The following is a 17,697-nucleotide window of genomic DNA, read 5'->3' on the forward strand; positions in this document are numbered from 1 at the left end:
CGTGATCTTGCGTTGCTTCTTTTGCTGTGCGAACGGCCGTTCGCCGACAAAACTTAAAGTGGGCATGTGCGGGAATTTCACTGTGCTATCTAGTGTGGGCAGATGACATGTCCCACAGGGTCTTAACCTTGATCCAGGCATCAAGAAACCAACAGGTGAAATGGGGGGAACCTTGGGGCATTTGAGGATGACCAAGGGGACAATGGGCTGTAGTAGAGTCAGAAGGGGTGTTAAAAAAACAAAAAATGGATGCGGCCATGACCGTACCGCTTTAAGCTCTCTCAGAATAAAACTTTGTTAAGACTGAACAAAATTTTTACATGCAAAATGCATCCAAAAACCACATCTGGCTTAGTTAGGCCCCACATTATTTGAAGAGAGATATATCTTCCTTATGCACTGACCCACCATTCAGCTGGTGGGGGCATGTATACTAAACCATTAGCAGCCAGCACCTGCTTACTGTAATTTAAAACTAGCAATTGGGCATCTAATGGTGTTCAGTCATTAAGAAATACCAGGGGATATCTGGTACAGGTCCTCCCATGCCTTTACTCATTACCAGCCGTAAGGGCTCTATTAAAAAAAAAAAAAAAAAGATAGGGAGGAGGACTTTAGATATATTCACCCTCAGCCCCCACCCAACGGTTTGTGTGGTGGAGACTCTGAAATGTAACTGGGGGACACATTAAAATATCCTCCACAGACACCACCAATGGGTAATGATTTTCTAAAATCAAGGAGAGCCACTGCGCCCCTCCCCATATAATAATAGCCCCACACATTGCCAGTGGGAGGAGAGGGGAATGTCCATGTGTGTAGGCTGGTGGGGGAGCAATGGGATGTTCCACCTATTATTCTTGTATTAGTCTCTACCGCCCATTGGTGAGAGCTTGGAGATTTAAGTTAATCTAAATGCTTTTATTTCTTTTTTATAATTTTTCATTTTAATGTGGTGGCTGGGTAGCAAGCTTTTGCCAGCAGTCAATGATTAACCCTTACAAAAAAAAAATGATTAACCCTTTTTTATTTTAACTCTTTATAATTGTTGTATATTTTTAAACTCCAAATTGTAAAATTAAACAAAATCGTTATTTATTGGCCATTTCTTTCGTTTCGTGATATGTCCATTGGCCGTTTCAGAGTCTGCTATTTTGAACAGATCACTGATTGCCCAGAATTCGGGCAAATTGCTATTTGTCCAAAACCAAATGCACAAGTCTAATCATTTTAATAAACAGAGTCCCCCCTCATTTATACTTCTTCATAATGTGTACTTTTAGCAGTGCCCATAAGATTGTAGGACCTGGGGAAACAAGAGTTAGGCAGATCTATGTTACAGAAGGCTAATCGATGAAGGAGAAATTCCAAAGCGACCTTCTTTGATTAACTATTCTCCTCCTGCGTGGTATGAATGCTTCATACTGCAGGGAAGCACTTTTCATATGCTTCTCTTCAGTGTAAAGTGATATTTGGTGAATCTGGCAAACCTACATCCACAGTCCTCAGTAGAATGCTTGAATCGGTCTACCCATGGGTCTGATAAACATTCAGAAAGCATTCCTTAGCTGCAGTGACAGCAGAACAATGAAGCACATTGTTCTAATTGAGCCATTTTTGTTAAATACCCACAAAAAAAAATGATAAATGTTATGTCCGTACAGGTCAAGGTATAAGCGATATGTAATGTCTCTCTGTGACAGAAGATATAATTATCTTTACCGGAAAGCCTGCCTTTACAGCTCACAAACAGCAACAGGAGCTGTACTAAGTGGCTGTAAAGTTTTTAGCACATTTATGTGACTTTTATAGCACTTAGAGCCCAAGTTTTTACTGTCTGTGATATTTTATTTCCGCACATTTCACGGCGTTAATTTATTCGCTGCCAAGCAGTGCTCAGTCAGTACTTTCTACCCATGTTAGTGCCCCAGAGACTGATCTAACTCATTCTGCCTTCCAAGACAGCTCCTATCTGACACACAGTTCTCTGGCACACTACAGTGATACTTCTGATAATTAAATGTGTGACTTAATTGTATATGAGAAGAGCCTGTCCCAAATTTGTTTTCCAAATCTTCACTCTGTCTACCCCTTACACGCGGCCCTTTCTCCTTCATCTTTCTACCTGAAATGTTCTCCCACTCAGGACTCAGTCATGGATAATCTGATGCCTACTCTTTGGGAATTGCAAATGACGTTTTAATTTGTGTTTTCATTACAAATGATTTAAAACAAGCAGTGTTAATTAAAGAAATTTTAAAGCTATAGTGTATTAAACTTTTAATAGCTTGGGGATGATTTTAAACTGTAGTTTTCAGTGACTATTTTTTTTTTTATTTTTTTTTTTTTTTATTCGTAAATCTCATAATTGATCTTTTTTTAAGTATATTGTATTTTGCTAATTTTTGCCATAATTTTTTTATATTAGCGCAGTCTTTGCTCCTGGACCCTTACTAGATATTTGTAAATTGTGGATAATTTCCTGTGGCAGTCTAGTAGGTTCTATAAGAAGACATTTTTATTCCTCAATGAAGAGACGACCCATGGGTGAGATTCTTACATATGGGAAGTCCAGCCTTGTATGAGATTGCCTGAGCTTCAGCCCTTTCTCCTAATTGTATTATTATTTTTATAGGCAGTGTATTTAAGATGTGAGATTCACATTCGCGCAAACTTCTTTTGGCAGATTAATTCAATTCCTCAAAGACGGCTTAATTACCTTCTAGTAAACACATGGCTGCAACAATTAAGTATAATTTAGTTTATTCACTAAACAGTAAATTGTGGTGAACTGAAAACAGAATTACAAATTTTAGGCAAATATAGATCCAACAGAAACTTTTATTGGAATTCTCCAATTCAGCCATTTTTCCATCTAGCTTATCTAAAATATGCAAATTAGTTATCAGTTTACCACAGTTTAGTGTACAGGCGTCTGTGACGAACTGAACCTTGTTCTGGGTTCTTGGAGGGGCCTGCTGGCCAGCCTCTTGCCTCAGGACTGTGGGCCCTGCAATATATCTTGCCAAATGCACTTGAAAAGGCTATGTTCGTGTGAGGTATGTACTTTTGTACTCCAGACGGAGAGACCAACTGTTAGCCCTAATTCCCTGGAAGTGTTTTGGGCATAGGACCATGTGCATGGTCGGTCAAAAATAAAACTTCCAAGAAATTCCTGAACCCCTGAACTGAACTGGGTGATTTTTTTTTTTTATATGTTGGTCACCCAGATCAAGCCGATCAGGGGGTGTAACTTGTGGGGGGGTTGTGTGTTTTAAGGTACTTTTGGGGTGTTTGTAAAAATGTATGTTTTCTTTTCTGTGCTTGGAGATAATTGGATTAGATTAGTACAGTTCCTGATCCAATTATCTCCCAGGCAGAGGGGAGGGATTGTGTGTTTGTATATGGGAGTGTTATGCATTTAACCATTGTTGTTATTGGTCTGTGACTTGCTGCAGCAGTTCCCCTCAAGGTCCAGGTGGGTGTGCCCCTTGCATGGGGACTTGCATATAAGGCCAGTTGTGGCTGCCATTGAACAGATTCGTTTTGCCCTTCATGAAGTCTAGGCTCATGTTTGGGGGACTGGAGAACTACATTCACTCTGGGGATTGCTATATCACAATACTCCCCTTAGTATAATCACTAGCTCTTATAAGAGCTGTTCCTGCTACGCTCTCTGGACTAGGATAGGTCTACCCACTGGAAGCTGGATCCTGGAAATGAGGTCCAGGGTGGGTGGAGGACAGCCAGACCCCAACCAAGCTGCGGTGATTCATGGGGTTTACTGTAGTTATGGTGTTCCAGTACAGTGCTTATGGTGCTCGCAAGTACTAGCAAGCAGCGATTGACGGGGGTACCCAGTTGGGGTGCCAGGCGGTTCGTCACAGCGTCCAATGGTAAATTCCTAGCTTCTATTGATGTATATCACCCATGCTATAGCTGTATGTCAGACATAAGCCTGACAACACATGTATGTCAGACATAAGCCTGACAACACAACATACGTTGTGTAGCTCTACAAGATCTGGGGTTCTACTTTTTGGCCACCCACTGGAGTCATTAAACCCTTTTTTTTTTTTTTTTTTTTTTTTAAAGCACCCAATATCACACAGCCAGAGTTCATATAGCTGTTCCTTTCTCCAATCTGTTTCTGACAAACCTCGCAATGCCCTACTAAACTGCATTTTTCCTCCAAAAAAATGCAGCTGCATATGATTTAACTAATTTATTAGTTTTCTACAGTAGAAATTTTCCAACTGACCTAGAACTCTCAATACCCATTGCTGTGTGCGTCCATCGCTGCTTAGCAGTGCTGTAGAACGTTAGGTGAGCATCAACGTTGAGTTACTTCCTGCTTTGGAGAGAGCTTATCACAGAAGCTGCAATACTAGATCATTGCAGCAAATTCAAATGTAAATGTCTTTTCACTATTTTTTAATTTCTCGTACTTGTATATTTGTAATGCATTACTTTGCATAAAACCATTAACAAACTTGCTTGAAATGTGTATTGGACAACTAGGTATGGTACGGTTATTTTTTTTTTCTTCTTCTTTTATTTATTTATTTACATAGTGCTCAAAGTGAAAACCTTGAAGCTACATATGCTTTTAACCTAGTTAAAATTATAACGGCAGGAAGTTTGTTGACATTGTATTAGATTGGTTTTAAAATAAACGAGTGGTTTTTGTGTCCAACAGTTATTTAGAAGATAAAATAAAATAAACAAAATAAAATAGTTCCTTTCTCCCCAAATAACAAAACCATTAAAGAAGCTGTAGTTACCTTGTAATCGGAAGCTTCTTTTCGAATTCCCATTTGAAAACCTGCAATTTGCTTGTCACCAATACATTTTGTAATAAAGTTGCAGGTGTTTAATTCAAAGTTAGTGTTTTTTTTGTAAATTGTACTGTCGAAGTATTGAGATTATGTTACGTAACTGTTTGGGTGATGGTGTCTAACATTATTTTTGACATAGGCAGATTACTGGCTACCTTAGCAGATATGATTGTACCTTTGGATATCAGAGCAGAAGAGACCCAGTTGGTTTTTTTTGTTTGTTTTTTGTTTAAAATCGTTTTAATCTCCGTGACTATAATTTGCCTTTTCTAAATTTGAAACGTGGACCAACATTCCCAGCAGTCATGTTAGACAGTAATATATAAAACAAAAAATCAAGAACATTTTCTTGAAAAAGCTGATTTGGAATAAAATCGCAATCTTGGCTATAGTGACCAGTTTGGCAATTTTACCATCGTTTTTGCTATTTGACATATTTTCTAAAACTCCATAGTTTGAGTAACTCCAGATTCTAGATTATCTAAGCATTTTAAATTTTTTTATTATTTGTCTGTAAATGGCTCCCAATCAAAGATTTTTATATCCACACATCTTAAATTTATCCCGAGTTTAATTTAAATGGGAATGAGGTTCTGAAAAAAAAGTTAACGCAAAATCATGGATGTGACCCAGTCAAAAAGTTTATCTCAGTCTCTAGTTATCCATATTTACAATTCCAGTTACTGCTTAGAAATCGTTCTGAGGCGTAATAAGAAGCAATAGCGCAGTCGGGTATGTTATTGGATAAACATTTATTAATTGTGACAAGAACACCCAATTTATTACAGCGCACTCGTTTATTTACTGCACTTTCACCTTTGTATTTTGTATTGAAAAAGAAAAATGAATATTGATAGAGTTGGCTATTGATTTCTAAATTTATAGTTCCAGCCTTGATTCAAAGTCACATTCCAACAAGCTGTGGTTACATCACAGACCCAGTCGTGAAATGTACGATTGCATATACACTTCTGCTTGCAGTTCAAGCAAGAGAAGAATAATAGAGCAAACGGGTCTAAAATGTTACCCTGTGCACAAGCACAGCCTTTTCTATATTATGGTGCCTTTCTAACCAGCAGCCGTTTAATTATTTAGAGCTGTATACCTAAACAGTTGTGCTGTCTTTACTTTGGAGAGCGCTATCCTTTTTGTAATAGCCCAGAAGCCAATAGAACTTTATTGGTGAATATGACATTTCACCCCTGCAGCCTATTGTTAGTTGGCTATGGTGCTAGGAAGCTAAACCTGCAGACACAACTTGGAAATCCTCACAGTTTTTCTTACTTTCTTATTAATATCCAGTTTCCAGACGTAATCGTGATGTCATTTCACTGGCATCACATGAGGAAGAATTGCCACTCCCACCCCCTCCACTCTTGCGCCATCTAACTACTTGTTCAGGGTAAATGCTCCCTGGGTTATTAACTAAGGTGAGATTTGTTGGGAACTGAAAATGAATTGCAAATTGAAGGCCAAAGTAGCCAAATTATTCTCCAACACAGCTATGCTTTCAGTTCAGCTACTTTCATCTTAAATTTGACATTCATTTTCCATTCACTTTGAATGCCTGACAATTCTCACTTAAGTAAATAACCCTTCCGGAGAGCATGCTGATACCGTTCAGGTTTAACCTCCTTCATTTGCAGGGGTTTTGCTCTGAGCGAGCACACACTCACACATAACTGTTCCCTTTCTGGCTCAGGCCTCTTAATGCAGACACATTAAAGGGACTCTGTAGGCATCCACATCACTTTGTCTTAACTGCCGCTTCTGCAGAACGCTAATGTTTGCAATGTTTATAGTGTAGGGCAGGCATAGGCAACCTTCGGCACTCCCAATGTTTTGGACTACACCTCCCATGATGCTTTGTCAGCATTATGGGTGTAAGAGCATTATGGGGGATACAGTCCACATCTGGAGTGCCGAAGGTTGCCTATCCCCGGTGTAGGGTTTAAATGCCTCTAGTGGCTATCATACTTATAGTCTTGGCAGAAATAGCAGAGTAAAATTTGTATTCCTACATTATAGCAAAGGCAGGCAACCTTTGGTACTCCAGATGTTGTGGACTACATCTCCTTAAATGCTCTTAGAGCCACAAGGCTGCCAGAGCATCAGAAGAGATATAGTCCACATGCCGATGGCTGCCTACCCCTGCTCTATAGTGATTCTTTAAGGATGGTATAGTTTGTTAAAGGGACACTAGTCACCCAGACCACTTCAGCTCAATGAAGTGGTCTGGGTGCCAGGTCCCTCAGGTTTTAACCCTTCACATGTTTACATAGCAGGGTTAATCCAACCTCTAGTGGCTGTCTTCCTGACAGCCGCTAGAGGCGCTTCCAGCGCGCAGAACATCCATAGGAAAGCATTGAGGTGAGGATCCCCCAAGGATGGTATAATGTCAGGAAAACAAGTTTGTTTTCCTGACACTATAGTGGTCCTTTAAACTTTTTTGTACAGTGCTATCCATACAGAGATTTTGAGATAACGACCTCTGAAGACTTCCTATCTTTCATACTCTTATGGTAGTTTTGCCAGAATAAATCAGATTATTGCATCAAGGTGCAGCAAACCTGTACTTTAGCATTTTATTTAAACCTTCTGTTTTCAAGAATAGCCATATTGTTTAAAAAGTGAATATTATTAGATGTCTGAGTGACATCTAACTTAGAAATGGTTAATCCAGAATTTCCTGTTGACACAAAAGGACCGTTTAACCTCACTAATCGTAGTATTCAGTTGGCCTTTTCAATTGGCATAGTTTGCCTCTGTTACACTACAGTAAAAAACATTTTTTTTTAAATGACGAGGCTTTAAGAGAAAAGAAAGGGAGAAAAAGTCATGTGTAAAAGAAAAGCAGCAAGTATTGCCTCTCCTTCCATTGGCTGTTGATCCAACATCAATAGAAGCACTTTAAGAGCCAAATTACTAAACAAGATACCAATTAGGCTTGCAGTCAGCTGGATAGATTAGCGGCTAAAAGAAACTGATACAAGATTTTCATCTCTTGAGCAAATTACACAAGCAAATTACCATCCTCAATATTCCTTGCAGGATCAGAGGCAAGAGGACTGACTGCTTCGTTTTGAATGTCTGATAGATTAGTAAGATTCCAGCTGCACCTGATGAACCTATTTTGCATTAAACTTTGGAAAAGTGAGACTGTGTTACTTCATTGTGTTATTTCCTTTGCAGTGCATAAATTCACATAGTAAATGTATATATTGTGTGTGATTGTTTCAATACATTTTGGAAGAAAGATTGAGTTAAGTTCTTTTAATTTTTTTTCATGTTTTTTTATTTATTTTTTTACTCCTTATGGGGTCGCCGAAGCCCAAACCTTTATGTACATATATGTTGAGGTACCAGAGTGAATACTGGTATTAATTTTAGTCCACGAGAGCTGGCATTCTAAAGAGAGCTTAAAGGGACACTATAGTCACCAGAGCAACTACAGCTTCTTGTATAATCAGTCCCTGCAGACTTTTTTATGTAAACACTAGCTTTTCAGAAAAAAGGCACTGTTTACATTACGGCCTAGGAACACCTCTAGTGGCCTCTAGAGGTGCCTGCTGGGTCAGTGCTGCATGCTCTGCATGGAGACGCTGAACTTTCCCCATAAAGATGCATTGATGTAATGCATCTACATGCGGAGATGCTGATTGGCCAGGGTAGTGTTTGGTCCTGCCCACCACCCCGCATCCTTGGCTAAGTTAGTCAGAATTTACAGTCTTAGCCAATTCAAAGATTTTTTATGGAAAAGCATTATGACGCGAGGAGCCACATGCGGCGCTGGAAAAAGGTGACTAAATCATCTTTCTAACAAGAGGTATTGGGGACTGACCACCTAAATGGTGGTTCCAGAACTATAGTGACAGAAATACATGCTTCTGTTCCTGACACTATAGTGCCCCTTTAATCAAGAAAAAAACCATGTATGTTTAAATGGTAATAAAGCAGTTACATAGTAATCTGGGTTGAAAAAAGACTCAAAGGGACACTATCGGCACCTAGACCTCTTCATCTCATTAACCCCTTAAGGACACATGACCTGTGTGACATGTCATGATTCCCTTTTATTCCAGAAGTTTGGTTCTTAAGGGGTTAAAGTGGTCTGGGTGCAGTGTACTTGTTATCTTAAATCTGAAATGGTAAACATTACATTGCGGGGTTAAAACTGCCTCTAGTGGCTGTGCCCCAGCGTCTTGCAAATCCCCATAGGAAAGCAATGATTCAATGCTTTCCTATGGGGATGGTGTAATGCGCGCACGGCGTTCGCTGCTCATGCACATTAGGTTTCTTCATCGCCATGACGTCGTTAAGGAGGAGCCTGATCCAGCGCTGAGTGATCTTGGTTCTGGAAAGAGGCAAGTGAAAAAAGGGTTAAAAACCTTTTCATTGCCGCGGAGGAGGGTCATGGAGGCAGAGAGACGCTGTAGTGTTACAGTTTTGTATTCCTAACAGTATAATGTCCAATCTAGAACAACCTTTAAAGTCCATTCATTTTGCCAAAAGTAAAAAACTGTAGCAATTTCCAGTTATGCCTCAAAAAGAGAAAAAATATCCTTCTTGACATAATGGCAATCTGATTTCTCCTTGGTACAACAACCGGAAATTCAGCATTTTGGTTTTCCTTTTAGAAAGTAAGGGGTGTGACATGCTTTGTTTCGTAGACTGATGGCTGTCTCTAATGATAGGCAGCAAACAGATTTATCACTTTTTTTCCTGTGGTCTCTCCTTGTACAAATGTGACCAGTTCAGAAAACTAGAATATTCTATATTGTTTGATAAAGAATACATCTGCCTTAATATTAAAAGCCTTGTGCTATAAAGGCAGCCTTTCTTAAGCATTTGACAATATTTGAAATCAGCATATTTGCAAGCTGTTGTCTTCAAAAATGATTAAACAGATGTGTACCCTCCAGCAGATTTAGACCTCTGATCTGATTTTAGGTTACAGATGGAATTGAATTAATTCATGGCAATCCCTGTAAAATCCAGGGTATGGCTCAGAATGCTAGTGCATTGTTTAAATAGGCTCTACCTGTCCTGACAGCTGTTAAGCAAAAATGAATGATCTCTCATTTTCATGTAAACTAGCCTTTAATGCTGTCATAAACACCATCTTAAACAGTGGGTAGAACGCTTTTATCTTTTTTTCTTTTCTTCTTATTTATAATAATATCTTTATAAGTGCATTCTGCAATAATGTACAGAAGTATTTTAGTTTATATGATGCATGGTTATTTGAAAGTATGCTTTTTAATTGTTTAAGTTTTCTGTCTCTCAGTACATTTAACTCTTTGGAGGTTCAAATATTATATTTGGCATTATTTCCCATATATTGGGAGTATTTGCACATTTTCTTTTGCCTATTGAAAAGATCCCTAAAATTGACAGAGGCACTCTGTATGCAGTGCAGTGTGTAAACAGAGGTGTTTTATACTTGCTTTTTGCTCAGCCTCACAGGAGCCGCCATTTTATTTCTACAATCCAAGGCACATTACCCTCCAGGGTCCCGCGTCACTTCTGTAGCCATGTGCATGTTTCAGAGTACAGCACTTAGGTCTTTGGAGTTCTTCATTATAGCAACCCCCTCAATGCACAAGATAATGTCTGTCTGATTCCCAAAGCCATTGCTAGTGATAACTGTAGAAATTTACTAAGCTTGATGGTAGAAGTGCCACATTTTATCAAGTTTCTTTGGCTTCACACCTAAAGGACCACTATAGTGCCCTGAGGGTGCCCCCACCCTTAGGGTCCCACTCCCGCCGGGCTGAAGGGGGAGGAAGGAGGTTAAACACTCACCTTTCTCCGGCGCTGGGGACTCTCCTCCCTCTTCTGATGTCATCGGCTGAATGCGCATGCGCGGCAAGAGCCGCACGCGCATTCAGCCGGTCTCATTGAGAATCAATGCTTTCCTATGGACGCTGGCGTCTTCTCACTGTGAAAATCACAGCGAGAAGCGCCTCTAGCGGCTGTCAGTGAGACAGCCACTAGAGGCTGGATTAACCCTAAAGTAAACATAGCAGTTTCTCTGAAACTGCTATGTTTACAGCAGGCAGGGTTAATCCTAGACGGACCTGGCACCCAGACCACTTCATTGAGCTGAAGTGGTCTGGGTGCCTATAGTGGTCCTTTAACCACAAAACAAAGTCAACCCTACTTTGTCCTATGATATCCTTTGATTGTGTTGGAATATTAATAATATTCCAAAGCAGTCACGTAGAATAGTGGTTACCAGACCAGTCATCCTGGCCCACAAGCAATCCAGGATTTATGTTTTGCCCTATTTAATTCCAGTAGAGATACTGACAAAACCTGGACAGATGGTGGGTTATGAGGACTGGTTTGGGAAACACTGACTTAGAGTATTTCAAAGAGATAATATTTTAATGAAATACTCAGATGTTATTTTAGTAACAGTTAGAGAGGTGAACACTGAATTTGTAGCTATTTAGTAGAGTATATCCCATTACACAAGGAATATGTTCAATTAATTATAGCTGGAACACTATTAAATTTCTGTGGATATTGTTAGGGTTATTCACTTAAGTGTGAGTTGTCTGGAATTCAAAGTAAATATTAAATTATAAAACAGTTGAGCTTTTTTCTTACAAAAATCCAAATAACACCCGTTCATAAAACACAGTACCATTCAATGGTTCTTGTCACTTTAAGAAGCATCCTCAATTTTTCACATAAAATAGAGAAAATAATAAACACAATACAGTGCAATATTATCAATATAAAAAGTACTGAAAAAAACCCTGTTGAACTAACAATCGCATACTAATGAACTTTAAGTCGAGGCCTGAGTCAGCAGCCTGTTTGTATTGAGATCTTTGTTGCTTCTTCTTTGATAGGAGAGGGGCGCCCGAAATGTAGCGATCCCCAGATGTTGTAGAACTACAACTCCCAGGATGCTTTGCATGCATTTAGAATGCCCTTAGAATGACAAAGCATCATGGAAGCTGTAGTTTTTAAAACCTCTGGGGATCTAGCTTTTGGGTACCCCTGTGGTAGGATGTCTGATATTCACTTCCACACTTGCAATTATTTCATAAATATATAAAAAAGAATAAAAACGCAGAGAGCACCCTCTAGTGTAGATTGCCACAAGGAGACTAATTCAATATGTAGTAGAGTTAACACACTTACTTGGAAAAGGAGTGTTTAAATGTAGCTCCATACATCTAAAAGCAGCGTGTCTCTAATTAGGTGACACCTCCCTCTCGTCAGTAATTAAAACAGATATATTGTCAAACTAGATTTCCCTATATTGGTATCACAGAAAAAAAGTGTATAATCTGCATTTCTACTTTTTGTATGAATGTGTTGCCATATATTTTATATGGTAATTCTCTATCTTCAACTACAATTGTATTGCACTTACAAAATAAAATGTATCTTTGTCAAAAGATTTGTATTTACTATCACGATAAGCTAATAAATACATTCTATAATCTTCAAGGAAAGCTTGTAAAGGTGTTGTTAAAGGTAAATGTGTTAATCTTTTATTTTTTTTTTCTATAACTACACCATAAATTAAATTTTAAAAAGTCACATGACAATCCTTGTACACACACACACACTATATATATATATATATATATATATATATATATATATATATATATATATATATATATATATATATATATATATATAATGTCTGCAATCATTGTTTATTCATTGTTCATTCATTGTTTATTCTTTCAGGCTTTATTGGTGAGATTGCTCCACCAATTCCCGAGAACAACATCGGAAATCGAATGCTTCAAACTATGGGTTGGACTCCTGGGACCGGACTGGGACCTGATGGCAAAGGAATCTCTGAGCCTATCCGGGCACTTCAGAGGCCAAAAGGACTCGGACTTGGATTTAGCTGATTTTAATGCATCATGTCAAAATCTCCAAACCTCTTTGAAATCAAAATATGTGTCTCTTTATAATACTTTCTTTAAATATTCATTCTGAAAAGTGTTTTTATTTTATTCTTTTAATGCTACTCAAAAAAGAAAAAAAGAATTCTGACAACCCAATTAGTCAACACCAGCTTTAACCTTAAATGATATTCTTGTTGGCAAAACCGCTGTGTATATTTAAGATGCCTTGGTGCTAAATGTAAACATAATGTAATACTGCCCCCATATACTTCTGTGAACACAGCAATTATAAGATTGTAACATAACCTCCTTGATGTTCCTTTGTACTTACGAAAGATTCTCCCAGTCTAAGGCAGACATATACATTCCTACACAGCACAAAGTCAGATCTAGAATTAGTACATAACTAACGTACAGAAGGGGAGATAGATTATTATTCTTGTTTAGGTTGCTGGGTTATGGCTTTTTTAAAATACTAGTATTAGAGTAATATTCTGATGCAAGGAATTTAATTGTCAGGTTTCCAGTCCTTTCCTTTCTGTCTAATGTAATGTTTTTTTTTTTTCATCCATTTTGCTTATAAACAAAAAAAAAAAAAAGGAAAAAGAAAAAAAAATTATGTGACACAGTATTTTAAAATTGCGATTACGATAAGTGTTGTTAAATTAGATTGTTTTAGGTCTTATCCAAAGAGCAATCTGACCTCTTCTACTGGATCATCAAACATTTTTAATTCAATTCTTTTGTGAAGGAGGTTTAGTTTTGTGCTTTTGCTTTTAATTCTTCAGTTTGGCGATTTTAAACAAATTGATGATTAGGACATGTTGTTAATTTCGACTGCAGAGCTTTGTAACTTGTTAACTTGCAACAGCTTTGAGCGAAGCTGGGTTTTTTTTGTTAGTTTTTGTTTGTGTTTTTTTTAAACCCTATTTCTCACCGGTTCTTGAAGTGAAACAGTCGCACATTATTACAACACAAGATGATTTATTTTTCCATTGCACTTGCAGAATTACACAAAAAAAATCATATGTAGGCCAGGGATATAAACAGCTTCAAATTTACTAGCATGACACCGTTAAGACAGCCTCGATATAGCCTGAAATTGGAGTGCTGGTCTTTAACACTTTTATTGACTCAACAGTGAGTTTTGATAAGTTGACAGCTGAATTGCAGTTTGTTTAGATGCATTAGATGCATGGTAAAGAAATGTCGAACTGAAAGAGACTCAGAACTCCTGTTTTCCACTCACAATGCAATGTTTATCTAATAAATACCTATGTTCCCCCCTACAACATCATTATGCTCTACATGCCTAAATTGTCAGACACTGAGTGGCTTAACAGTTTTCTATAGTTTAGTATCATTTGGAATTTTAACATAGCTTTTCCCCAAAAAAACAATACATTTTCTATTATTTTTTATATAATATATATTCTTCCATATACCTAAATAACAGTATTTTCTGTGCATGAACAGTGGACATTGCAAGCCATTTTAAATTGCCTCTGGTTTCTGCAGATTATATAGGAACCACGACATCCAATAGAAAGCATGATTCTTAAAATGTCACTCACCTGTCTACCAATGTATATAGTATTCCATGGCATTGTCTATAGTATTCCATTAATTTATCAGATATGTTTAATTTTATATGATTGGCAATGCCACAGTTTTGTTCTTTAGACATTATAACATATTGGAGAAGGCTTGATGCCAGAGCATATATTATTATCTGAACTGTATAACATTTAAAGGAACGTGTATTCCTAACGCTATATTGTCTCACTATTTCAATTAGATGAACACCCCAACTTAAATTTAAAAAAAGGAAAACATGTTTTTACTTAACATTTTTTTCCAGCATCACTATTTGCTCAGTGCTGCCGCCCTCTCTTCTTACAATGGCATCCTGTAGCCATTACTTCCTGGCATTTCAAAGCATTGAGTTGAAAAGCATATGCATGGCTAGTGCCGCATGCGTCTACTCAAATGCTTTCAATGTCCCATAACCTAGTTTAACTTGGCCATGAGTGCAGTAGTACCCCATTGTGGCTGTCAGGAAGACAGTCAATAGATGTTTGTATAGCCCGGCATTAAAAACACTGCTGTATTCACTGTATGGTCAAGTGATTTGTGTGCCTATAGTGTCTCTTTAAAAACTTTTCATGTGCCACTCAACAGTATGTATTATTTCCATATACAGCCGGGAAATTAATAATAATAATGGGGTTTCCACTGTGAAATGCCTTTAAACATAGCTTTCCTTCCTTTATCACATGAATTCTGCATAACACAGGGAAGCATTTTTCACGTGACACCATTTGTGATGCAACTTATGATCATAAAAAATGTGCACAGTCTGTGGGATGGAAAACAAATTAATAGTAATTTTTTTATTTCTTTTAACTAATGCTTTAATTCCTGTTCTACTGAATATGTTGATGTTTAGTAATAGGAATCATGTGAAAGGCTTTACAGATTCACAAAAACTATACTTTTATTATTATAATAAAACTATATTGAATAAAAGTGTTCAGTAATAAATCGTATTATTGATACGTTTTCCACCTTGATATGCACCTTGAAGATTTTTGTATGTTAAAGGACCACTATAGTGCCAGGAAAACATACTCGTTTTCCTGGCACTATAGTGCCCTGAGGGTGCCCCCACCCTCAGGGATCCCCTCCCGCCGGGCTCTGGGGAGAGTAAAGGGTTAAACTTACCTTTATTCCAGCGCTGGGCGGGGAGCTCTCCGCCTCCGCTCCTCCCTTTCGGCTGAATGCGCATGCGCGGCAAGAGCTGCGCGCGCATTCAGCCGGTCTCCTAGGAAAGCATTTACAATGCTTTCCTATGGACGCTTGCGTGCTCTCACTGTGAGAATCACGCAAGCGCCTCTAGCGGCTGTCAGTGAGACAGCCACTCGAGGATTTGGAGGCTAGATTAACCCTATTATAAACATAGCAGGTTTATAAAAAAAAAAGGGGGTTAATCCTAGAGGGACCTGGCACCCAGACCACTTCATTAAGCTGAAGTGGTCTGGGTGCCTAGAGTGGTCCTTTAAGTGGAAATGGTTGTTTTTTGTTTTGTTTTGTTTTTTAATATATTTTTTATTTCTATTTTGGCCAATCTGTAGCATGTTTAGTTACAGTATGAATCCGGTTATTTTAGCAGTAAGGGATGAGTGACCATTCAAGCTCATATGCTATGTGTTTAATGTGCCCCTGATTAAAGTTTTAGTAAAAATGAAAGATGTAAAACGTAGCATTTGATGTCTTCCTTGTTAGCCGGTTTCGTGCGGCGCATCCAGAAACACTTTCATGTCAAGTTAAGACTTTGTGATTTAATTTGCATGAATCTGCGTTTCAGTCTTTTTATTCTTTAAAAGTCCAAAGCTTTCCTACTGTTGGAACGCAGATGAAATTGATTACTAAATCTTGATATCAGATTTGCATCAACGGCTCTGTAATTATACACTAAATGTTTGAAGATCTGTAAATAGTTTCCCCTTAACAGTGTGCAACATATAACCACGTATTGCAACCCAGAGGTATCGTTCTGAAAATAAGTTTTTTTCTGTTTTTGAAGGGAACCTAAAAATGTTTTTTTTTTTTTTGTTTGTTTTTTAAATCTAACCACATTTATTATGATACCAGTAAAGTGACAACTTAGCATAACATAAAGACATTAAGTATTCTGTTATTATGATGCCTTTGTGTAATCAAACTAGTCAGCCGAAAAATTAAAAAAGAAATGGGAACCCAGAAAAAAAAGCTATATCTGAAGATAATAAAATAAAAAGGAAAAAAAAAGCTACGGTATATAGAATATGCAAAAACGTGTTGTAAAGGGCATATTTGCAATGTTTGTGATTTTCTACAAACATTGAAATATGACATAAGTAAAGCGATACCATAAACACAGATACATAAAATTGAAATAAATATTTAAGGCATGTTTTCTTACCCTTTGCTGTAAAAAGACTCTTAATTTACCTCTGGTCATATGACATAATGCATGTTTTACTTTGCGTCCTTTATAACTAGGCGGTATAATTGCACACGTGCTACTGAAGGATAATTAATGCCTGCTGTATAAGAAAGAAAACATAATAGCTCATGTCTTAGTTTTTCATTCATAGCATGGGACTGTCTTCCTTCACCAATGATCATAAGAGATCTAGCGTTTTAGAATCACCCAGTTATTTGCCAGTCATGATATTGATAAAAACTAGAACTTTCTCCCTAAAAATAATCTCATATATTTTAACATCGGAATTGTGAAGTATTCTCTCTATGAAAAGGACATAACCTGATTGAGTTTACCTTCCTGATACTTGTCCCTCTAATTTTTCTAAGTGAAGCCAGGAACTAGCAGAACTTTCAGCCAATTACGAGCCTCTTATAGATTTAGATCATAGAATTGCTGAATATGCATGTATGAGATCACGTAGGCACACACACAATTATTTATCATGCAAATCAATCACTTGTATCCAGTCGTGGTTTCCAATCACTCAGCAACTGTTTAGCATAAGTTTAAAAAAAAAAAAAAAAAGATTCTATTAATATTTCCACATTATCCATGTCAATTTTGTCAAGACTTGGGTGGCATTGATAAGTTAATATCACAGGGCTAACTTTCCCCAGCATTCTCAGCCAATTAACACCGTCCAGGTTGGGTAGAATTTACATTTATAATGTGGAGGTGTAGATTCTGCACTAACGTGGCTGAGGGGGGAGCCTAGATTTTTGTTAAACCACTTCTAAATGGTTTGCCAAACAAACCTGGGGTTGATCGCTGGGATCAGTAACACAAGTGATGATTTTTAATTATTTTTTTTAAGCTCCAGAAAGTTTTTTTTCTCAAAATTACAGCCTGTGCATTTACCATACTGCTTCCTGTGAGATAATTTAGCAATAAACACTATGATGAGAAAAAGAAAGCTGATGTCTGTCTGTACACTCATGCATTG

At 37.7% G+C, this 17,697-nt stretch overlaps 1 protein-coding gene across 1 annotated transcript in view; it reads left to right on the forward strand.

Moving 5' to 3' along the window:
• Positions 1-15,120, forward strand: part of GPATCH2 (G-patch domain containing 2) — a 114,915-nt gene extending 99,795 nt beyond the window's left edge. The window contains exon 10 of the mRNA XM_063443822.1: positions 12,558-15,120. Coding sequence (XP_063299892.1) covers positions 12,558-12,727 — 170 coding nt within the window. The 3' untranslated portion in view covers positions 12,728-15,120. The remainder of the gene's footprint in view (positions 1-12,557) is intronic.
• Positions 15,121-17,697: the final 2,577 nt, after the last annotated feature.

The sequence above is a fragment of the Pelobates fuscus genome, chromosome 2, assembly GCF_036172605.1.
Source record: "Pelobates fuscus isolate aPelFus1 chromosome 2, aPelFus1.pri, whole genome shotgun sequence".
NCBI classification, from domain to species: Eukaryota; Metazoa; Chordata; class Amphibia; order Anura; family Pelobatidae; genus Pelobates; species Pelobates fuscus.